Below are 25,428 nucleotides of genomic sequence, written 5' to 3' on the forward strand. Positions count from 1 at the left end.
TGGTCCAGCATTACTTGAGATAAGGCCTAGCTTATTGCAGTACATCACAAAGTTGGTAGCAACAGTTAGACCCAGCTATATTAACTCCAAATCTGGGTAGCTTCATCTAATCACCAAAACATGTTCCTAGTGTCTGTCTGAATTCACAATCATGTGTATTTAGATGTTTTTCATCAAAGTATGCTAGAATAAAGAATTTAGATTTCCAAAACAGTTATTATTAATTTTTAAATAAAGAATTCAAGAAAAGACAGAAAAACTCAATAGAATTATATTTTCTTTAAATGCTTTTACTATTATTTTTGCTGTGTACACTGTTATTAAGAATATGAGTATCTCTATTGGAATCTGGAACATTTGTGCCAGGTTCCTTACAATGACCACTCTGTCATTTCAAATGACAAAGGTGAAACAAGCCCCAGGACTCAGCCCTTCCACCAGCAGGTAAGCTCCAGACACAGACCCCACAGGGCCCATTGCCACCTGCACTGGAACCTTGCCCCACCCACCAGTGGGCCAACAGTAGCTCCAAGATCACCAGGCCATGCAGCTAGCCATGTTATGAGCTGGCCCTTCCCATCAGCCTGCCAGCAGCCACCAGATGAGGCAGGGCCTAGGAATCAACCAGATCAGGAAAAAGCTCACCTACCAGAGCTCCTACAGTACTTGGTCCCACCACAATAGAAGGGCCCATGCAGCCCACATAGGGGGCACCCCTAGAGCACACAGCTCTAGTGACCAGAGGTGAGTGTGCTGTTGCCCCACTGGACATATCGTACATAAGGCCACTTCTGTAAGATTGGGAAATGTAACCAACCTACCTAATACATAGAAATAAACACAGAGAATTAGGCAAAATGAGGAGTCAGAGGAATATGTTCCAAATTAAGGAACAAAACAAAATCTCAGAAAAAGAACTAAATGAAGTGGAGGTAAGAAAATCTACCTCATAAAGAGTTCAAGGGTAGAGATCATAAAAATGCTCAACAAACTCAGGAGAAGAATTAATGAATAAGGTGAGAATTTCAACAGAGTTAGAAAATATAAAGAAAGATAAGACAGAGGTAAAGAATACAATAACTGAGATATAAAGTACATTAGAAAGAATCAACAGTAGATTAGATGATACAGAGGAACATAGCAGCAAACTGGAAGAGGAGTGGAAATCACCCAAGCTGAACAGAAAAAGGAAAGAATTTTAAAACATGAGGATAGTTTAAGAGACCTCTGAGAAATGCAAATCAAAACTACAATGAGGTATCACCTCACACTAGTCAGAATGGCCATCATCAAAAAATCTACAAACAGTAAATGCTTGAGAGTATGTGGAGAAAAGGGAACCCTCTTGCACTTTTGGTGGAAATGTAAATTGATACAACCACTATGGAGAACAGTATGGAGGTTCTTTAAAAAACTAAAAATCAAACCATCATACGACCCAGCAATCCCACTACTGGGTATATACCCTGAGAAAACCATAATTCAAAAAGAGTCATGTACCACAATGTTCCTTGCAGCTCTCTATACAATAGCCAAGATATGGAAGCAATCTAAGTGTCCATCAACAGATGAATGGATAAAGAAGATGTGGCACATATATACAATGGAATATTACTCAGCCATAAAAAGAAACGAAATTGAGTTATTTGTAGTGAGGTGTATGCACCTAGAGTCTGTCATACAGAGTGAAGTAAGTCAGAAAGAGAAAAACAAATACCATATGCTAACACATATATATGGAATCTAAAATTTAAAAAAAAGGTTCTAAAGAACCTAGGGGCAAGACAGAAATAAAGATGCAGACATAGAGAATGGACTTGAGGACATGTGGAGGGAGAAGCGTAAGCTGGGACGATGTGAGAGAGTGGCATGGACTTATAAATACTACCAAATGTAAAATAGATAGCTAGTAGGAAGCAGCTGCATAGCACAGGGAGATCAGCTCAGTGCTTTGTGACCACCAAGAGGGGTGGGATAGTAAGGGTGGGAGGGAGACGCAAGAGGGAGGAGATATGGGGATATATGTATATGTATAGTTGATTCACTTTGTTATACAGCAGAAACTAACACACCATTGTAAAGCAATTATACTCCAATAAAGAAGTTAAATAAAAAAAGAAAATTACAGACCAATATCACTGATCAACATAGAGGCAAAAATTCCCCCAAAAATATTAGAAAAAAATATCTAATGATACATTAAAAGGATCATATACCATGATCAAGTGGGATTTATCCCAGGGATAAAAGAATTGGTTTTGATTCAAAATCAATGTGATACACCACATTAACAAACTGAATAAAAATAATCATGATCACATCAATAGATGCAGAAAAGGCTTTTCACAAAATTCAATATCCATTTATAATAAAAACTGTCAACAAAGTGGGTACAGGGAACATACCTCAACATAATAAAGGCCGTATATGACAAACCTATAGCGAACATCATACTCAACAGTAAAATGCTGTAACCATTTCCCCTAAGATCAGGTATAAGACAAGGATGCCCACTCTTGTCACTTTTATTCAACATAGTATTGGAAGTCCTAGCCACAACAATCAGACAAGAAAATAAGAGGAATCCATATTGGAAAGGAAGAAGTAAAACTGTCACTGTTTGCAGATGACATGATACTATACATAGAAAATCCTAAAGATGCCACCAAAAAACTACTAGAGCTCATCAATGAATTTGATAAAGTTGCAGGATATAAAATAAATATACAGAAATCTGTTGCATTTCTGTAACTAAAAATGAACTAGCAGGAAAAGAAATTAAGGAACAATCCAATTTACAACTATATCAAAAAGAATAAAATACCAAGGAATAAATCTAACCAAGGAGGTAAAAGACTTGTACTTGGAAAACTAGAAGACACTGATGAAAGCAACTGAAGATGACACAAACAACTGGAAAGATACACTGTGCTCATGGGTTGGAAGAATTAATATAGTTAAAATGACTATACTACCCAAGGAAATCTACAGATTCAGTGCAATCCCTATCAAAATACCAATGACGTTTTTCACAGAACTAGAACAAATAATTCTTAAATTTGTATGGAAACACAAAAGACCTCGAATAGGCAAAACAATCCTGAGAAAGAAGAAAGGTGGAGGTGTCACATGCCCTGATTACCAACTATACTACAAGGCTATGGTAATCAAAACAGTATGGTACTGGCACAAAAACAGACACATAGTTCTATGTAACAGGATAGAGAGTCCAGAAATAAACCCATACTTATATGGTCAACTAATCTATGACAAAGGTGGCAAGAATATACAATGGGGAGTAGACAGCCTCTTCAATAAAAGGTGTTGGAAAAACTGGACTACTTTTTCACACCATATACAAAAATAAACTCAAAATGGATTTAAAATTTAAATGTAAGACCTGAAACTATAAAACTTCTTGAAGAAAACATAGGCTGTAGATACACTCTTTGACATTGGTTTTAGTTATATATATATATATATATTTTTTTTTATCTGTCTCTTCAGGCAACAGAAAGAAAAGCAAAAATAAACAAATGAGACTACATCAAACTAAAAAGCTTTTGCACAGTGAAGTAAAATATCAACAAAATGAAAACGCTGCCCACTGAATGGGAGAAGCTATTTGCAAACAATATATTTGATAAGGGGCTAATATACAAAATATACAAAGAACTCATACAAGTCAACATCAAAAAACACACAGCCTGATTAAAAAATGGGCAGAGGACCCAAATAGAAATTTTTCCAAAGAAGACAGACAGATGGCAAACAGCAATGTGAAAAGATGCTCAGCATCAATAATCATCAGGGAAATGCAAATCAAAACCACAATGAGTTATCACCTCACAGCTGGCAGAATGGCTAGCATCAAAAAAGACAATAACAAATCTTGGCCAGGATGTGGAGAAAAGGGAACCCCTGTGCCTTGTTGGTGGGAATTTAAATTGGGGTAGTCATTATGGAAAACTGTATGGAGGTTCCTCCAAGAATTAAAAATAGAACTGCCATATGATCCAGCAATTTCACTCTTGGGTATTTCCTGAAGAAAACAAACATGAATTCAAAGAGATATATGCACCTCAATGTTCACTGCAACATTATATATAACAGAAGGTATGGAAGCAATGTAAGTGTCCATTGATGAACGGATAAAGAAGACGTGGTGTGTACGTGTACACACACACACACAATGGAATACTACTCGGCCATAAAAAATAAAATCTTGCCACCTAGGACAACATGGATGGATCTAGAAGTGAAATAAGTCAGGCAAAGAAAGACAAATACCGCATGATCTCTCTTACATGTGGAATGTAAAAACAAAAAAAAACAGACAAAACAAAATGAAAAGAGACACATAGATACAGAGAACAAATTCTGGTGTTTGACAGAAGGTAGAGGTGTGGGGTAGGGGGGAAAATAGGTGAAGGAGATTAAGAGGTACAAACCTCCTGATGTATAATAAATACGTTATGGGGATGTAATATACAACATAAGGAATATAATCAATAATATTGAAATAACATTATGGGGACAGATGGTTACTAGAGTGTGATGATCATTTCATAATGTATGCAAATGTCAAAGCATCATATAGTACACCTGAAATTTACGTATTATTGTATGTCAACTAAAGTTAAGTTAAAAAAGAGTCATCAAGACCTGAATTTAGGGTAGATTATTAAGAACACATTAAATAAACAACCGCCACTACAACAACAACAAAATTCAACCTTTCACACTGCCAAGCTACATACCCTGCTAGTATCTTTGCTATGCTTGTTATGGGCTAAATTGTCTTCCCCCCAAATTTGTATTTTGAAGTCCTAACCCCCCAGTACCTCAGAATGTGATGTGTTTGGAGGAAGAGTCTTTAAACAGGTAATGAAAGTAAAATGATGTCATTTTACTTTCATACTTTTCATAATGGCCCTAACCCATTACGACTGGTGTACTTATAGGAAGAGGAGATTAGGACACAGACACACATGGAGGGAAAACGACAGAAGACAAAGGAGAAGACAGCCATCTACAAACCAAGGAGACAGGCCTCTGAAGAAACCAATCCTGCCAACACCTTGATCTCAGACTTTTAGCCTCTAGAACTGTGAGAAAGAAATATTTTTGTTGTTGAAGCCAAAAGGCAATAACAGAAACAAAAACAGTGGTGAAACAAGACTTAAAGAAAGGAGACTGATAAAAGAAATTCTGGGGATAAGAGGAGGGGCAAAAAATCAGAAGATGCTAAATAGTTCAGTATGTCAAATGGAAGGAATTCTGGTCTAGAAACCAAAATGTAAAATGTAGATGTTTTTATTCTGATTAGTTCTGACAGCCCTAATGGAGAGCATACTTCTACAATGCAATTTTGTTCATCTATTAAAACAGGATTCAGCCTTCTTTCCCCACTATATAAAGCTTTAGAATTAAATTTGTCCATCTTTGGAATAGTGATGTTGGTAGGTTTTCTAAGGGTCTGATGAACTGGCTGTAATGCTCACAAAATAAGTTCGAGATGACAAGTTGGATTCCTGAAGGGATATAATTCTAAAACATGTCAAGTTTTTTCTCACTAGAATAATTTTCTAAGTTGTATTGTCTCATTTTCCTGAGGTTTTTAAGAGGAAAGTAAATAATTCACCAAGAATCTTTGAAGAATGCTTTTGAGTACTTGAAAAGTACTTTGAAAGATCTTAGTACTTTGAAAAATCTTAATTATGACATGGTAACAACAACAAAACAATTATGATTGTCAATATCATGCCCATCACGACAGGCACTGCATGTGTGATGGTAACCATAGAAAAGAGGGCAATTATATACAATTAGCATTTTCTGCTCAATAAAAGAACTAATCTATTGCTTTCACAGTATTCCAACATGGATCTTTCCCCACTTATTCACTGTTTTTAACCCTATATGAGGAGGGAAGGAGAGGAATTCCACACTTGGGATCTTGTTGCATACCTACATTTGTGCATATAGATCCAGGGCCACCTGGCCAAGTAACCTCCAGGAAAGGGGGGATAAAGAAGGTATCAACTAGTGGTTCTTAAAGTGTGGTCCCCAAAGCAGCAACTTCAGCATCTCTGGGTACTTGTTAGAAATGTGAAACTTCAGGCCCTACCCCAGACCTCTGAACTGGACACTGTGGGAGTGAGGTCCAGACATCTGTGTGCTGACAAACCCTCCAGGTGATGCTGAAACATGCTAAAGTTTGCCAAAGTTTGAGAACCAGTGGAGACATTTCTACAGTTGAAATGCATGTTCCGTTGCAAGTAGTCTGGACTGGCTGACATTCACTTCAAGGCCCCAGAACATTTCCACGAAGGCATCCATTAGATAGTATGTACAGACAGAGCATCATCATGATGGCTCAGGGAAAGCACCTAAAGGCGCCCAGTCCCTAATAGTCCCTCAACATTCCCAGGGAAATGTTCAACCAACTTCATCATTTTCTGTCTTTACTGCTCCTTCAGAGGGAAGTCTTCCAACTTTGTGGTTTGCTCAGAACAGAACAATTTAGAAAGGAGGACGTTGGGAGGCCTTCAGGAAACAGGCTCATGATTGGGCTCCCAGAAGCTACTGAGGAAGCATATAGAATACATCTTTTTCACAACCAGAGAGAATATATGATTGCTCATCTTGGATAACTTGCAAATGCAATTTCTCTGACAAGGCAATCTAAGCGCCTCTGCAAATTCCAGGATTCTGGAAGCTGTCACCAGGTCCAGCAAACATGGAGGCCTAAGTTCAAAGCATGGGAGTAGCAGGTACTTTATGTCCTCCAGAGCTGGACAGGGAAGGAAGCAGAAGAGGGGACAGTGGTGGTTTTTGCCCCAGAAAACACCAGGTATTGACCCAGGGCCTCAGGAATCAACATGGCTGCTTGACCCAGCAGACAGTAAGAAGCTTGAGGGGGCTCAGTCTTCCAGGGTTGAACATTAATTCTGTATCCTACACTTGTGGTTCTTTATCTTCCCTTCCTTGGCATGTGGTAAGTTTTCCCCCAAATACTTATGACTCACTCTTTCTCCTCAGTTTGCTCTTTGCTCCATGTCCACTGGACTAAATTCTACAGTAGAAAGAGTACAGGCATCAGAGTCAGCCTTAAGCTTGAATTTAATACTCCACCATTTGTTTTCTACTTGTGTGACCTCATGTACGCTTCTTAACCTCTGAGTCTCAATTTACTCACCTATAAAGTGGAATTAATAAGGCTTACCATCCAGGTTGTTGTCATAATTAAAACAAGTATTGTAGGTAAAGTGTCCAGTGTATGGACCCACTCAAAACACGCTGCATTCTTTCTTTCCCTCTTCTTTCCACCATGCATGGGTACAGTTGGGAGTATTTTTTTTTTTAAGCTACTGAGGCCAATAGGCAAATGAAATCATTATATCTCACCAAGGAAGAGTAATTTGTTTTCATGTACTGAAGTAGGACAAAGACGCAGCAGAGCCTCAGCCCTCACAAAACAGAATGGACACACACACACACAACCCTCTTTTTATTTGTGTAAATGAGGATCTGGGCATTTAACTGAGAGGTGGAACTCTGAAATTAAATACTGTGTGTGGAAAGGATCTGACCATTACCCTCAGCCCCACTGCAGAAGCCTAAGAGGGGCATGTGATGCTCTGTCCTAAATGCCTCTCACCACAGTGGTACACGTACATCTCCCCACAGGGACCCCAATTCCCCAGTATATCCATTGAGACTAGGTTGTAATAAACCATTGAGCAGTCACAGTTTAAAGCACACAACATAGCCTTCAAGTTGCTGGACCTGCCCAGCCTCCCCACCTGTCACCAAGCAGGACCCCATGGGGCTTTCCCAGAACAGCCTTGCCCCCTCACCCCATCATGTTCTCCACCTGCCTCTTGTCTATAGAAACACTTTAGCCTCCTAGGCCTTCCCCGATCTCCAAAGAGTACATTTAATCAGTGAGGTGAGGAAACTCAGAAAGGAAAACAGTCAAGCAAGACAACATAATAATAGTTTAGCTATTAAACAAAGCCAAGGACCTTTAGTTCCTCCTCAAGGACTATAGATAATATTCTGAGCCACATCTTTTGAGCTGTTTTGCAGAGACTGAAACACCCACCAGATGGAAGAAGTTAACTGTATGGCGCCCACAAGCACGTAGACCTCAGACGGGTTGGAACCAGAAGGTTCGTGATGCTGATGTTGTTGACTCCCCATTACCGCACCACCGACCAATCGGAAGAATGTCCACAAGCTGATCACAACCCCCCTCCCTCACCCTGTCTTTAAAAACGTTTCCTTGAAAGCCTTCGAGGAGTTCAGGCCTTTTGAGCACTAGCTGCCCTGGACTCCTTGCTTGGCACCTGCAATAAACGCTGCACTTTCCTTCACCACCAACTGGTGTCAGTAGATTGGCTTTACTGTATATGGACAAGTGACCCAAGTTTGGTTCAGTAACACACCCAGTGGAAGGTGGCTGAGTGGAGGCCTGGCGCTGGATTGATACACGTGTGGTCTTCCCTGACATCTAGACTCACAAGGTAACACAGAGATTCATGGTTGCCAGGTTGTCCGGATGGTGTACTAGGCACCGTACCTGGCTCCAAGGCTCCACCTGCCACTCCTCGCAGGGCTCCAGGTTACAGCTCATGCTCACGGGAGGAGGAGGGCCAGCCAGGAACTGGCAGTGAAATGGCCTCAGGCTGCGGTGGTCCCGGCTGTCCACACACTGAATCTCCCGGATCTGGAAGCCCCCGCTGCAGTTTCTGGAGCACTGTATGGAGAGCGAGAGAAAAGGGGACACCTGAGTCCTCGGTATCAGACCGTCCACGCCCGGATTCCCAGGGGTTTCACAAAGCATCACGAAGTTCCAGGCTTCCAGTCACGAAGAAGGGTTAGTAAACTGTCTTCCCTCAGAAAGGGAGTCACTTGAGCAGCTCCCCAAGAGGGGCCTCCCGATGTCAGAAAATGCAGGTGTGGAAGGGTGAAAACCAGGTGAAAAGTCCAGTTCTGTCACTCACACATAGTGAGCCCTTGGGCGAGCTGCAGAAACATTCTGAGCCTCAGCTGTCATATCTGTAGACTGGGATAGTAACCATTACCTAAGGGACTGTTGTGAAGATTACAGCCGCAGGGGTGGGCTTGGGGTGAGGCTGGCGCAGCATCCACTCAGTGGGTGGATGTTCCCTAAGATGCCTGTGTCCATTTGAGGCAAAAGGAACTGCTGTTGGGGGAGCCCTCTGCAAAGCCACAGCCAACTGTCTCTCAAAATCCTACTGAAAACCCATTTTCTCCCTGAGTGTGAATGCAGGTTGGGTTACCTTGTTTCAAGGGAAGGGCCTCTATAAGGAAAATAAACTGAATAACTGCTCAGTGGCTTGATTCAGGGAGTGGGCCAACCCTGTCCTTGCCCCTACTGCCAGGTTTCCCCCTACAGCACCATCGCCCACCATCCTTCCTTCTATAGCCCCCATCACCAAGGGTTTTCTCAGCGTGTGCCTGCAGCAAGCCCTTACAGAGGCCCCACTCACGCCCCCTACCCTGTGCCCATACCTTGCGCAGCGGCCCCTGCACCCTGCTCTCAGTAAAGGGCACTGTTCACTCGCAGGCTGCTGATTTCCTTAAGATCATGATAAACACGGCTGAGCCTGGGTCACCTAAAACCAGAGTTTACGTGGCCTATTCTGGAGGACTTCTTTGGTTCACTCTCTGACCTCTTGGATTCTGGAAGCTTCTCCATCCCCCACCCCGTTAGATTTTACTTAATCGTAACTTGAGCTTCCAAGACTTGGTCTGTCTACAGTCTGTGTAGAAAGCTGGTGCCATCAGTTTCCCTTCAGCTTGTCTTGCCTGTGCATCCTAGTCTCTCAAGGCCAGTCCTGGCCTGTCTTGTCACTGCCCACACTCAAGTGGGGACCCGAAGTAGGTGGCATGGAACCTGATCTCTGTGCTCCTCAGCCCCTCTCCCCCAGATTCTCTGTGGATTAACAATATGTCCTGTGGTCCTTGTGTCCCAAATATTCCTTCCTCCACCCTTTGCATTACTTGCTACTGCCCCTCCTTTAACTTAGCATAAATGTCACCTTCTCTGTGAGGCCTTCCTTGAATACCTTCTCCAAAGGATACCTATCCCTCTTGTTATTTATCTCAGATCCTTCCTTGTTTCCATCAAAAGAACTTGAAATGTGAAACAACTTTTATTTATTCTGTCCATCCTTTCTATTAAACTATCACTGCCCTGAAGTTGGAAGCCTATCTGCCCTGGTCACCACTGTGTCTTGAGCATCTAGCATGGGGCTAGGTGCAGCACAGATGTTCCCCACAGCTTGCTGAATGAATATATGAATTCTGAGAAAAGAGCAACTGGGGGCTCCCAGTGGACTAAAGAGATCTGTGGTCGCTATAAAGAGCATCCTTCTTCACCCTCTCAATCCTTCCATTGATGATCTCATTATAGTCTTGGCTGAGAAAATGCACCACCACCAAGGTGTGCGCATTGCTGTAAGGTATATTTTCATCTGGCCCTCTCTCTACATGGTAAAATATCATGCTTTCTGGTTATGGTGGCATAATCATAATTGTAGGGATGTGGATGGTGAAAGAAAATTCCTCAAAACCTTTCAGTAGAGGTATATCCCAAAATACTGATCCCCATCCTTCTGCCACCAGGCAGATTGCACAAGTCACCTGACATCAAACCTTGGGCTGTAACACAGAAGATGTGGGCCCATATGACAAGGGGGCAGATTGATGCTCTAATGCTTCCATAAATCAAGTGTGTTTAGCTTCTCAGAAATAAGCAACACTTGCCAGACAGCCCTCGCTAAAAATTTAAAATTTCATTTGCCTGCCATGCTGTAAGTACACAGAGAAAAAAGTAACTGCCAATTTAAAATCAGTCACAGAACAGGAGCTTCTGCGTTGGTGAACACATGGAGGTGCTGGGAGAGTGGTGTGCCTGAAGAAGGCATGGGAACTCTGCTCCCATTCCCCGTGCCTTGCCCTATGCATCCCTTTCATCTGGCTGTTCCTGAGTTATATCATTTTATGATCAACTGCGGATCTACCGTGTGGATGACAGGGTCTTGGTGCTCCGACTGGGGGTCAGGCCTGTGCCTCTGAAGTGGGAGAGCCGAGTTCAGGACATTGGTCCACCAGAGCTCCCGGCTCCACGTAATATCAAACGGCGAAAGCTCTCCCAGAGATCTCCACCTCAACGCTAAGACCCAGCTCTACTCAACAACAAGCAAACTACAGTGCTGGACACCCTATGCCAAACAACCAGCAAGAAAGGAACACAACCCCACCCATTAGCAGAGAGGCTGCCTAAAATCATACTCAGTTCACAGACACCCCAAAACACACCACAAGCCCAACAGAAAGACAAGATCCAGACTCATCCACCAGAACACAGGCACTAGTCCCCTCCACCAGGAAGCATACACAACCCACTGAACCAACCTTAACCACTGGGGTAAGACACCAAAAACAATGGGAAGTACGAACCTGCAGAATGTGAAAAGGAGACCCTAAACACAGTAAGTTAAGCAAAATGAGAAAACAGAGAAACACACAGCAGAAAAAGGAGCAACGTAAAAACTCACCAGACCAAACAAATGAAGAGGAAAGAGGCAGTATACCTGAAAAAGAATTCAGAATAGGGAGAGTAAAGATGATCCTAAAATTGGAAATAGAATGGAGAAAATACAAGAAATGTTTAACAAGGAACTAGAAGAACTAAAGAGCAAACAAACAATGATGAACAACACAATAAATGAAATTAAAAATTCTCTAAAAGGGATCAATAGCAGAATAACTGAGGCAGAAGAACGGATAAGTGACTTAGAAGATAAAATAGTGGAAATAACTACTGCAGAGCAGAATAAAGAAAAAAAGAATGAAAAGAATTGAGGAGAATCTCAGAGACATCTGGGACAGCATTAAATGCACCAACATTCGAATTATAGGGGTTCTAGAAGAGAAGAGAAAAAGAAAGGGACTGAGAAAATATCTGAAGCGATTATGGTTGAAAACTTCCCTAATATGGGAAAGGAAATAGTCAATCAAGCGCAGAGAGTCCCATACAGGATAAATCCAAGGAGAAACACGCCAATTCACATATTAATCAAACTATCAAAAATTAAATATAAAGAAAAAATATTTAAAGCAGCAAGGGAAAAACAACATACAAGGGAATTCCTATAAGCTAACAACTGATCTTTCAGCAGAAACTCTGCAAGCAAGAAGAGAGTGGCAGGACATACTGAAAGTGATGGAAGGAAAAAACCTACAACCAAGATTACTCTACCCAGCAAGGATCTCATTCAGATTCGATGGAGAAATTAAAACCTTTATAGACAAGCAAAAGTTAAGAGAATTCAGCACCACCAAACGAGCTTTACAACAAATGCTAAAAGAACTTCTCTAGGCAGGAAATACAAGAGAAGGAACAGAACTACAATAACAAACCCAAAACAATTAAGAAAACGGTAATAGGAACATACGTATCAAAAATTACCTTAAATGTAAATGGATTAAATGCTCCAACCGAAAGATATGGATTGGCTGAATGGATACAGAAACAAGACCCATACATATGCTGTTTACAAGAGACCCACTTCAGACCTAGGGACACATACAGACTGAAAGTGAGGGGATGGAAAAAGATATACCATGCAAATGGAAATCAAAAGAAAGGTGGAGTAGCAATTGTCATATCAGACAAAATAGACTTTAAAATAAAGACTATTACAAGAGACAAAGAAGGACACTACATAATGATCAAGGGATCGATCCAAGAAGAAGATATAATAATTGTAAATGTTTATGCACCCAACATAGGAGCACCTCCATATATAACGCAAATGCTAAGAGCCATAAAAGGGGAAATCAACAGTAACACAATCACAGTAGGAGACTTTAACACCTCACTTTCACCAATTGACAGATCATCCAAAATGAAAATAAATAAGGAAACACAAGCTTTAAATGAAACATTACACAAGTTGGACTTAATTGATATTTATAGGACATTCCATCCAAAAACAACAGAATACACTTTCTTCTCAAGTGCTCATGGAACATTCTCCAGTATAGATCATACCTTGGGTCACAAATAAAGCCTTGGAAAATTTAAGAAAATTGAAATCATATCAAGTATGTTTTCCAACCACAATGCTATGAGACTAGATATCAATTACAGGAAACAACCTGTAAAAAATACAAACACATGGAGGCTAAACAATATACAACTTAATAACCAAGAGATCACTGAAGAAACCAAAGAGGAAATCAAAAAATACCTAGAAACAAATGACAATGAAAACACGATGACCCAAAACCTATGGGATGCAGCAAAAGCAGTTCTAAGAGGGAAGTTTATAGCAATACAATTCTACCTCAAGGTACAAGAAACATCTCAAATAAACACCCTAACCTTACACCTAGAGCAATTAGAGAAAGAACAAAAAAACCCCAAAGTTCGCAAAAGGAAAGAAATCATAAAGATTGGATCAGAAATAAATGAAGGAAACAATAGCAAAGATCAACAAAACTAAAAGCTGGTTCTTTGAGAAGATAAACAAAATTGATAAACCATTAGCCAGACTCATCAAGAAAAAGAGGGAGAAGACTCAAATCAATAGAATTAGAAATGGAAAAGGAGAAGTAACAACTGACACTGCAGAAATACAAAGGATCATGAGAGATTACTACAAGCAAGTATATGCCAATAAAATGGACAACCTGGAAGAAATGGACAAATTCTTAGAAAAGCACAACCTTCCAAGACTGAGCCAGGAAGAAAGAGAAAATATAAACAGACCAATCAAAAGCACTGAAATTGAAAATGTGAATAAAATTCTTCCAACAAACAAAAGCCCAGGACCAGATGGCTTGCCAGGTGAATTCTATCAAACGTTTAGAGAAGAGATAACACCTATCCTTCTCAAACTCTTCCAAAATATGGCAGAGGGAGGAACACTCCCAAATTCATTCTACGAGGCCACCATCACCCTGATACCAAAACCAGACAAAGATGTCACAAAGAAAGAAAACTACAGGCCAATATCACTGATGAACACAGATGCAAAAATCCTCAACAAAATACTAGCAAACAGAATCCAACAGCACATTAAAAGGATCATACACCATGACCAAGTAGGGTTTATTCCAGGAATGCAAGGATTCTTCAATATACGCAAATCAATCAGTGTATAAACAAGACGAAAAAACAACCCTCAGAGTGGGAGAAAATATTTGCAAGTGAAGCAACTGACAAAGGATTAACCTCCAAAACTTACAAGCAGCTCATGCAACCCAATATCAAAAAAACAAACCACCCAATCCAAAAATGGGCAGAAGACCAAAATAGACATTTCTCCAAAGATATACAGATCGCCAACAAACACATGAAAGAATGCTCAACATCACTAATCATTAGAAAAATTCAAATCAAAATTACAATGAGGTATCACCTCACACTAGTCAGAATGGCCATCATCAAAAAAGCTACAAAAAAAAAAAAAGCTACAAACAATAAATGCTGGAGAGGGTGTGGAGAAAAGGGAACCCTCTTGCACTGCTGGTGGGAATATAAATTGATACAGCCACTACGGAGAACACTATGGAGGTTCTTTAAAAAATTAAAAATAGAACTACCATACGACCCAGCAATCCCACTACTGGGCATAAACCCTGAGAAAACCATAATTCAAAAAGAGTCATGTACCACAATGTTCATTGCCGCTCTCTTTACAATAGCCAGGATATGGAAGCAACCTAATTGTCCATCGACAGATGAATGGATAAAGAAGATGTGGACATATATACAATGGAATATTACTCAGCCATAAAAAGAAACGAAATTGAGTTATTTGTAGTGAGCTGGATGGACCTAGAGTCTGTCATACAGAGTGAAGTAAGTCAGAAAGAGAAAAACAAATACCGTATGCTCATACATATATATGGTATCTAAAAAAAAAAAAAAAGAGTTCTGAAGAACCTAGGGGCAGGACAGGAATAAAGACGCAGACGTAGAGAATGGACTTGAGGACACGGGGAGGGGGAAGGGTAAGCTGGGACGAAGTGAGAGAGTGGCATGGACATATATACACTACCAAACGTAAAATAGCTAGTGGGAAGCAGCTGCATAGCACAGGGAGATCAGCTCGGTGCTCTGTGACCACCTAGAGGGGTGGGATAGGGAGGGTGGGAAAGGGAGGGTGGGAAGGAGATGCAAGAGGGAGGAAATATGGGGACATATGTATATGTATAGTTGATTCATTTTGTTATAAGGCAGAAACTAACACACCATTGTAAAGCAATTATACTCCAATAAAGATGTTAAAAAATAAAATAAAATCAGCCACAGAACAAATGCAGAAGCATGCTAATAATTTCCACACAAAGCAGCCATTTGTCTGACAAACAGATTTCCAGGAAATAACCCATGGTTAAAACAAGAGGGCTCTTTATTAGGAAGAGGAATTTTCTAAGACATAAGTGTACAACGGGGTTTTGTTTTCTTATTTTTCATTTGTTGCTACTACCTGTTATTCCTAGATTTTTCTAATTTGCATTACCTTTTTGTCAAAGCGTACATTCACATTCAGTGGGAAATGAAGTTTATTAATATGGTGAAGTAAATAATAAGGGAAGATACTAAATCTGTGACTCTTCTGTTTCATTTTCAGAAGGGCCTCTGATTCAGTTAGCAGGAGTGAAGTGGCAGGATATAACTGTTTTGCCTTTGTTTGCTGAATGCCAATTATCCTATTCATTTTCTTATTGCCCTAAAGGAGGGTTATTTGTATTCAAGCTTTCCTAACCTGGAGTCTGTGGACCAGACTGAGGACAGGAGCCAGACTGAGGAGAATGGAAAGACTGGCTAATGCCCAGTTGTGTCCAAACAGGCCTAATCATTTTCTGCTTCTCACACCAGTTTGTTTAACTGATGTGATCAGCAAACCAGACTGAGTTAGAAAGAAAATTCCTCTTAGCTTACAGGAGCCCCTGGCAGAAAGAAAATGAAATCACGACCATTTCTTCCTTGTGTTGATTCTGATTTATGCAGTCATCCTGATACAGTTTCCACGTTAGACTGCTACCAAGTGTTCAGATGAGTATAATAAAGTTAACCAGCGTGGGATTGGGAGGTCAGCAGATTGCATTCAAGTACAACCCTGACACCAAGTGGCTACGTGACTTTACCTGTCTAAGCCTCTGTTTCTCCATCGGAATTGAAAGGAGGATAAGCTGGATGGTTAAATTCTCCCAGCATTCTAGAGTGATATGTGTCTGGGATCACTGGACTTGTATTCTGCTTTGATTTCAGAATATTTTCTTGCTCTCCAAGTACTAAACCAGGATATGGAAATAATTCTTTTCTGTTCCTTTCCTTATGTTAAACAGATTCATAAGACCCTTAAGATCAAATAATTCATTCCAAAAATTCTGTGTTGAACAGCACCCAAATTCATCTGTCCGTCTTCCCCCCACCCCATTCACACTTCACTTCCTCCCTGTTACTGGGCCCTTAACTATATTCCAGCTCCTGTATCCCAATCTAGCAGAAGGAAGAAGTCATGTAATGAGTAGAAGTCGTAAAGATTATATGTCAAAAGTCGTTCATGATCTAGTGAGGGAACAAAGGAGGAGGCGGTCAACTTCAGTTCATGATTCAACTTGAGTTGAATCATGTAAGATGAGTAGATGCTTACTCAGCAGGCAAAATAGCGCGGGGGACATTCAAAGTGGGGGTAATGGCATATACGGGCGTGGTGCCATGAAGCAATAAGGCTTGTTCAGCAACATGTCCATCAGAATGCTAGAGCAGCGGGAAGGGGTGGACAAAGAGAGATGGGCAGGGGCCATGATAGGGCCTCACGGTCTGGACATCAGTCCTCAGCTAGAGTCGTCTTGACTTCATGCTTTCTGTGGTCCTAAAGGTTTCCATTTGATTGCTGTTCTTTTCTCTACTTGTGGATTCCTTCATCTAAAACACTTGGGGCTTCCAAGAGTGGGTAACAGTTTAGGTGTACGACAAAGTATATCAAGAGAAAATAAATGCAGTGATTTTGAGTGTATTATTCACCTTCCAGCTGGTCAGTTTTTGCTTTCTGGGCACAAAATCTCCCCGATAACGTGCAGTTCTGTTTTGACTTTTGCACATCGGGCTTTGATGTATGTGTCTGGGAACACGTTATGTATGAGAGTCAGGCACTGTATTTAGCAAGACGGGGCTCTTTCTCTATTTTATTCATTTGTAAAAGTTCAGATCTAAAAAAAATGTAGCACTGAATATTATGAAACTCAAAGCCGTAAGAAAAGGCTGCCACTTTTATTTTCCAAAAAAAAGCTACAGGTAATAAGGTCAGCTACTGCTAAAATAAAATTGCAACACTACCTAGGTGGGAAGACAGGGCATTCCAAGGAAACGTAAAAATCTTTGATTCATTTCAGAAATAATCAAGATCTGTCAGACTTAACTACAAAAAGTTATTATCATTCTAAGAAAGATAATAAAGTTTAAAAAACTGCAGGAGGTACAGGCAAAATGTTCAGTCAGGAAGTGTGTGGGGCTGTGAGGATGCATAGCTTTGGTGTCAAACCCAGGTGAAGGTTTTTCAAGTTCATCTTTGTCACTTACAGCATTTCTTCCAGCACAAGAATCACTTCTTTTCTTATGCAAATTTTAATGTTCTGTAATTGGCATGTGTCTTACAACTGATATACATATTTACTGTGTAGTGTTTCCTTTCTTTCTGAAAGGCAGTCATTAAATTGATGACCTGTCCCCCAGTTGACGGTTTCTCAGAACTGAGAGTATTAGTACTAGCTGATCATGTGTTAGTGACTTAAACCCTCCAAGCCTTCATTTCCTCAGTGGGAATTATAAAGAAGGTCGTTTATTGGATAAAAATAAAACTGTTTACCTAAAATTCTTGTGTGGTGTGGGGCACTTGGTGATATTTGGCGAGTGCCAGGATGCAAGGTAGGTCAAGTCCTCCAAAGCTCATGGTTCACCTTGTCTGCTTATTCCTGGGGAGTGGAGACCTGATGGATGGACAGGACTTACTCCACTGCCACCTTTCCACAACACCCCTGCCCCAAGTCCAGGAAGCCAGAAGTTAGCAAACGCCTGAGAACTACTCCTAAGCTTTACCCAGAGCTCAAAGTTTGCCCAAGGCTTCATCTGAACAGTCTTTTACCATTTACAAAATTGTTGCACACACACTCTTTTGATCTGTACAACTTTATGAGATTAGTAGATGCCGTAGGATCCACTTCATTTCTTTAGAGTACTAAAGCTCCTAAGAGGTTGGAAGAAAGGACCAGCGTTCTATGCCGGTGACAAAGTGGAGCTGCCAACCCAGACGTGTCTGATCCCAGGCCCAGTGCTGCTTCCAGGATTCAATTCTGCAGAACTACATTTTCTCAGGTACACTTCTGGGACAAACTTCAGGACTATGCCCTGGAATTTGTTTCAGACAGATCAATGCATGAAGAAGCAAGCCATTCCAAAAAAAAAACAACTTCTAGATTTTTTAAAGGTAAAGATCTGAATGTACAGGCTCATTGTACTGCCACATGTATGAGAAACTGTCCATAGCAGTTGCATCAGGGCTCCATCATGGAGATGAGTGGTGCTCGAAACAGAAGCCCGTTAAACAGCTACAATTCAGACAGCACACACAGCAGTGGGGAGTTGTTGATGAGTAACCCAGGGCCTCTGGTGTGATCCCTGCGGGTTCAAGGGAGGCTGCAGAATACCCTTAGTCCTACAAGATTAAAGTGCCTCTGGATCTGGGGTAGTGGTCAGTGGGATAATGCAGAAAGATTCATGATCAACTTAGAATTCTTCCCTCGGAGAAAGTATTTGTGAAAAGGTAAACCATCAAGTTGGCAGAATCTAAACCCTCTGGATAGTTAAAGGCAAAACCAGGGGGTCTATTTTCCTACTCTAGGGTTTGCAGGTTGGCCACTGAGTAAGTTTAAGAGTCCCGGTAGAACAGTGAAACTAAGGAGGCCTTCAAATATTTCCTAGTGTATGATTGGGACTTTAGACATGCATATGAACTGGTTAATAACGTGGTAGTCAAAAAGCTGTATCATTCAGTCACCAAAAATTTAAGATAAAATTTAAATCAACATTCCTAGGAAAAATGGAAGTCATATATTCAATGTCCCCAATGATAGAAAAAACGGAAGTCAGGGCAATTGACTATCAGTAGTTAAATAGTGTCTTTGACATAAGGTTTATCTATTATCCTGAGAGAGGAGATATTTTCCTTACTGATAGGAATGGAGTAACTTTGAGGGTTTGAGTTTAGATGGGTGGTTACCACATTCTGGAAGAACTTGGTGATGTGTCAGAGACAGCTTCTACAAAACACCAGGAGTTTACAGGGGTTAATAAATACATCTTCAAACCTCCTGGCCGTGAGAGAGAAGAGACCCAGAGACAGACACGGAAGGGATGAGCTGGCAGAGCAGGGCTTTCTTTAGGGGGTCTGACCCCAGAGAAGAGCTACCGGATCTCCCATGCAGGCTTTTATATCAGCTAGAATTCCTAGAATTTTACAGTGGAGGGACCTTTTTAAAAGCGTGAGCTATTTCACACATCTGTCCTTTCTATGAGCCATGTAATTTCCAAGGAAAGGATTAGTCCCAGCGATGGGAAAGTGGAAGTTCAGGACTTGGTCAACATTTGGCAAGGTCAGGGATAGAAATGTTGCTTGAGATTCTTCTGGATATGGAACAGAACTTGTAGCCAGACATTTAGTCCTTTTTTGATCTTGAGTTTGTTATGAGTTGGAAGAGAAAGAAAAAAGAACCAGCATTTGTTCCTGAAAGAAAAATGGTATGAAAACAGAAAAAGGGAGGTTGGCAGGCATCAAAGAAATGCGTGGTGATTTTCTCAGGGACTCGCACTACTTTCTCTCTCTTGCCAAGGATCAGAAGCTTTCTTTGGGAAAAGGGGCCTAATGCAGCTAAATGACATTCCACACTCCTGTCTGTCAGATAAGTCTGCCAGGAGAACCAGAGACGTCCAGTGGGACACCTCACGGCCCTGCTTGTCTGGGGACGTGAGTTTTCTACAAGATGAGGGCGCTAACCATCTAGAGGGGATGCCAGCCTCCCCAAATTTCTGGGTAGCTCTTTTCCCTTCTGTGTCAAGGCCATCAAGGGAAACTGGCTCCCCAGAGAGAAGACAGGAGCCTGCAGGGTGTCTTACAGGTGGGTGCGCTTCACAAACAGAAGGTGTATGCACAGCTCATACCTCTCACCCCTTCTGCCAAGCAGCTTTTAACCCCACCTCTGACCAATGTCTCTATGACCTGACTGCATCTGTATCCCCCAGGGGCTGGCTCAGCCCCATCAGGGTGACAGGCAGGTCGGGCCTGACTGGTGCCCAGAAGAACCAAGCCTGACTAATCCTAAAACCTGATAAAGCCTTTCACGAGGGACTATGCAGGCAGCACAGAAAAATGAGTAACCACAGCTAGATTAGCAAGGACAGGAAAATCGCACTTCCGAAAGATCAATATAGGACATACACTTTTGTTTGTTTGTGTTTTTTTTTGCGGTACGCGGGCCCCTCACTGTTGTGGCCTCTCCCGTTGCGGAGCACAGGCTCCGGACGCGCAGGCTCAGCGGCCGTGGCTCACGGGCCCAGCCGCTCCGCGGCATGTGGGATCTTCCCGGACCGGGGCACGAACCCGTGTCCCCTGCATCGGCAGGCGGACTCTCAACCACTGCGCCACCAGGGAAGCCCAGGACACACACTTTCAAAGACCAAATGTGTCTTTCCGTTTCCGTTTTCTTTTCATTTTGAGTCTGACAGGTTCAATGTTATACTTGCTTTGTGAGCAGCTGCTGAACGATGATTTAATTACACTTGTGCTAATGTATTATTAACTAAAATGCTAAACTCAAGCAGTTTAGAAATAGTGCTGCATGCTGGACAAGCAATTAGTTACACAAATTAAATTTTTTTTTCTCAGTTTATCTGGTAAGGGAAGACAGGCAGATAAAAACTTGTGGGCTACTGAAAACTGCTTGTTCTCAGGCTATTGTGTAACTTGAAGCAGGCCTACGGTAACACCTGATTTACGCATTCACCAGTTTATCAAAGCAAAGGGCAGAAAGGAGGCAGGAAGGGAGGAAGGAAACCTGCTTTAGCAAATGACCTCGTATAAGTCCCTCCCCGCCCCCGACACCCCCAACACTGCTGAACCTGACCAGTTACCTTGCTCCAGTTTCCCACTTTCCAGCCAGCGCAGGGACGGAGGTGGCACCTCTTAGCAGGGTCAGGCCTCTGCAGGGCAGCGCAGTCGGAATCCATGTGGGTGCTGCACTGCACGCTCCGCCAGTAGGCCCCCAGGCCACACGTGGTGGAACACTGCCGGGGGTGTGGAGGGGAGGAGAGAGAAGAGGCTCAGGGCCACTTTCTCAGACACACCCCACCCCACCCTGGAGTTGGGGGTCCTCAATCTCAGCTACTCACTAAAACGGCCTGCAGAGCTTTTGAACAAACCAGCGCTGAGGCTCCAGCCCCAAACAATCTGAACGCTTGTGGGTAGGGCTCAGGCAGGAGTATTTAAGAAACAAATCCCAGGTGATTCTAATAAGCAGCCAGGCTTGGGAATCCCTGATTTCTCTGTGGGAGGAAAACCCAGTGCAAATGGAGATGTGCTTCCCTTTAAAAAGTATCCTGGTGGATAGACCTAGAGTCTGTCATACAGAGTGAAGTAAGTCAGAAAGAGAAAAACAAATACCGTATGCTAACCCATACATATGGAATATAAAAAAAAAAAAATGGTCATGAAGAACCTAGGGGCAAGCTGGGAATAAAGACACAGACCTACTAGAGAAAGGACTTGAGGATATGGGGAGGGGGAAGGGTAAGCTGGGACAAAGGAAGAGAGAGGCATGGACATACGTACACTACCAAATGTAAGGTAGATAGCTAGTGGGAGGCAGCCGCATAGCACAGGGAGATCAGCTGGGTGCTTTGTGACCACCTAGAGGGGTGGGATAGGAAGGCTGGGAGGGAGGGAGACGCAAGAGGGAAGAGATATGGGAACATATGTATATGCATAACTGATTCACTTTGTTATAAAGCAGAAACTAACACACCATTGTAAAGCAATTATACTCCAATAAAGATGTTAAAAAAAAAAAGGTATCCTGGCGTGAAGGCCTGGGGAAGGGGGTGAGCTGCAGGCACGCTGCCGCATTTCACCAATGCTGCTCATAGAAAGGGAAGAGCAGAAAATAGCCTCGGTCAACATTTTCTCAACTGGCTCATTTATGGAGGTCAATTCTTCTCCTTAAAATTCTTTAGGATTGGATTTGAATCTCTCATAAGTTCCTAGCTTTTTTTCCTCTGTACTATATTATGTGTGTATATATATGATATACATTAGAGATAATAACAGCTGAAGTGAATAGACTGATTGCTCTAGAGGCCCCATTGTTCACACCCATGCTCTTTTCAATGGACTTCAGAGCTCCTCTCATCATATGGTGGAATGTATTTCCCCAGCTGCTGAATCAGGACTGTTCTTGCAACTTTCTCTTGCCAAGACATTGCAGTGGGTGCTGTTGTGTCAGTTCTCAAGAGGCCTTGCTTGTTCTGGTTCTCTCTTGGACCCTTGTCTCTGCCATGAGAATAAAACTGGGCTAGCCTGCTGGAGGATGAGAGATCATGTGAAACCCAGCTGGGTGACCCAGCCGAGCCCATCTCAGACCAGCCAGCCTTCAGCTGACCCTTCAGCAAATGCATGACAAGCCAAGCTGAGGTCAGCTAAGCTCAGCCCGGGTCAGCAGATACTCCTAGCTGACCCAGAAACTCATGGACAAAAATTAATGTTTACTGAGATTTTGTGGTTGGTTGTTATATAGTGTTATTGTGGCAATGGACAACTGATACGACTACACAACAGGTACCTTTCCTATATTTTCTCTAACCTCTGAGACTCAGGATACGATTATAATTCTGCAGTTGACTGATTGTGCAATCTTTCTTAGTTTCCTAACGTCCCTAGCATGTGAAACTGGTGATAACACTAAGACCTCATTTAATAAGTTGCTGTGAGAACAACAGAGCTAATTCACACACAAAGTGAGTGCTCTACAAATGTTACCTATTAAACATAGTATACCTGCAAGGTCAGCGTTATGAGTCCCACTTTCCAGATTTCCGGGGCCCAGAGAGCTTAGCAGTCATGCTTAAGGTCACACAGACAGTACAACGTTAATTTCACATTAAGACATGGAGAAAAACATGACCTTTGCCCCAAACCCAGGACAGGAGCTAGTGAGACCAAATTCCCAGGCTACCGATGACCCTGGTACATCACAAGTGATGTCTACAGTTCTTTGTACCATATTTATGTTGTAAATAAACACATGTCTCTGGAGCTCTGAATCTAGTCCTGTTAGATTCAGATGTTGTGAGTAGACATTTGTTTAATTCCTTTTTGACAATTTCTATTTAGACAGCAAATGAGTCCAAAGGTGAAGCTGACAGGAGGATGTCCATGGAATGCAGTAAGTAAAAGGGGATCCCACTGATTGTCTCTTTAGTTAGTTTCAAATTAGATCAGAGAAGAGAGGAGGACCCTAAGGAGGCAGAAGGGACAACTTGCTTGTTCTGGGAACTTTCTCCCTCCTTACAGCTAGTGACCCTGTGACAACCGATTTACCAGGTCAAGGAGCAGGTTTGGGGGTGGTCAGAACTGGAAATGATGGGCAGCGCTACATCAGAATCCTGCGAAAACGGCTGTGAAAGGCTGCGGAAAATTTTACTGTCACTTCCATTTACAGGACTGCACAGCATACATTTCACTGACTGGCCCAAGGGATCCGACTGAATGATGAGGCAATTTGACGAGAGGTGACCTTCGGTCAAAATGCGATCCACACCCATGCATACTGCGAAGCACCTACATTTTCTGTCTTATAAACAGATATCAAAGCCAATGCTTACTGAGTACTTCCTATATGCCTGACACTCTCCTACATAGAGTTATTCCTTTTATCTCGTAACAATCTTATGAATCAGGCATCGTCATCATCTTCATTTTAAAGTTGAGGAAATGGGTGCAGTGAGAACATACAGTTAGTAAATGATGGAGCCAATACTCAAACCCAGAACATCTGCTTTCTAGATTTATGTCTATTTACAGTGTTAACTCGGTTTTTATATCAATTCTTTAGTAATTTTCAAAATCACAGGTAGTTAGAGGAACATGCTGTGTATGCTGGGGGACATGAACACCCCCTCAACACAGGACAGAAAGGGAGGACACAGAGAGAGAAATATCAGATCCAATGCTAAGGAACTTTAGAAATGACAATACTTCCAATCTTAAAGAGCAGGAAAGGCTTTATGGAAGAAGAAGCTCAAAGCTTGATACTGAAGAACAGGTAGAACGTAAAAGGACAAAGGAGAAAGAGAAGGAAGTTCCAGGCAGAGGAAACAGCATAAACAAAGGCATTGACCTGAGACGAGCAGAAGGTTTAGTGGAAACTGAGCAGTTTCGATTTGGTGAAGCTTACGATGGATGACGTCATAGGAGGCAGTATGTTGAAAGCGGAATTATTCGAGGACCTGAAGGCTGGATTTTATCTGGTACGTAATGGAGAGACATTAATGATTTGTGATCAGGAGTTTGGAATGATTAGAAAATTCCGCTCAGAAGAGTAATATGGCAGTCTTACATCTCTCGTGACGAGGTATGGAAAGCATTGGGGAGGGGAGAGATTGGAAGTGCCCAGACCAGTAAAGGTAAAGGGAAGAGTCCTAGGGTTCTCCATTCTCAACTATTGGGGCACTATTGGTATTTTGGACTTCCCTCAATGTCACAGGACCCTCATTGTCTTTGGCTCTCAGACACTGAATGCTGGTAGCAGCCCCCATCCCCCATCATTGTAATAAGCAAAAGCATCCCTACTCTTTTCCAGATGCCTCCCACTGTTAGATTGGAAACTCCTGAGCCTAAACTGACAGGAAACGAAGAGGAGATGACAGAAATGATGAGATGACACAGACGTGAAAAACTGTCAGGGTTTTTCTAGTAGGACAAGGGAAGACTGATACCAGTGGTGATCCTGGGGTTCCTAAGGTGTGGTGACTGAGGGGCCAGCGATGCCATTATAGGGAGGGACAATCCTAAAGAAGCAACTTCAGATACGGGTAGAATAAAATACGGGTAGAATAAAAATATGGGTAGAATAAAAAATCAGGGGAGGGTGGGAAACTCAGAACCCAAAGTTTTCATTCTGTATCCTGATCCTCTCAGACAGTTCTGTGTATTAAACATTTTGTCTCAAAAGATGCAGAAAGGGAACAGGCACCAAGCCCTGTCATGAAGGGGACTCCTGCCAAACGCGGAACTCTGTTCTTGTAATATCCTTGTAGCTTTACAA

General features: G+C 42.0%; 1 protein-coding gene across 2 annotated transcripts in view; it reads right to left on the bottom strand.

The window, feature by feature from the left end:
• The window catches only part of ADAMTS12 (ADAM metallopeptidase with thrombospondin type 1 motif 12), a 373,547-nt gene that overhangs the window by 36,404 nt on the left and 311,715 nt on the right, over positions 1-25,428 (bottom strand). For both annotated transcript variants that reach the window (XM_024755783.1, XM_024755782.1), the window contains 2 exons: positions 21,242-21,394; positions 8,588-8,764 (listed from right to left, as the gene is read on the bottom strand). In XM_024755783.1, the coding sequence (XP_024611551.1) occupies positions 8,588-8,764; positions 21,242-21,394 (330 nt within the window). The remainder of the gene's footprint in view (positions 1-8,587; positions 8,765-21,241; positions 21,395-25,428) is intronic.

The sequence above is a fragment of the Neophocaena asiaeorientalis genome, unplaced genomic scaffold, assembly GCF_003031525.2.
Source record: "Neophocaena asiaeorientalis asiaeorientalis breed wild unplaced genomic scaffold, Neophocaena_asiaeorientalis_V1.1 scaffold93, whole genome shotgun sequence".
Classification (NCBI taxonomy): Eukaryota; Metazoa; Chordata; class Mammalia; order Artiodactyla; family Phocoenidae; genus Neophocaena; species Neophocaena asiaeorientalis.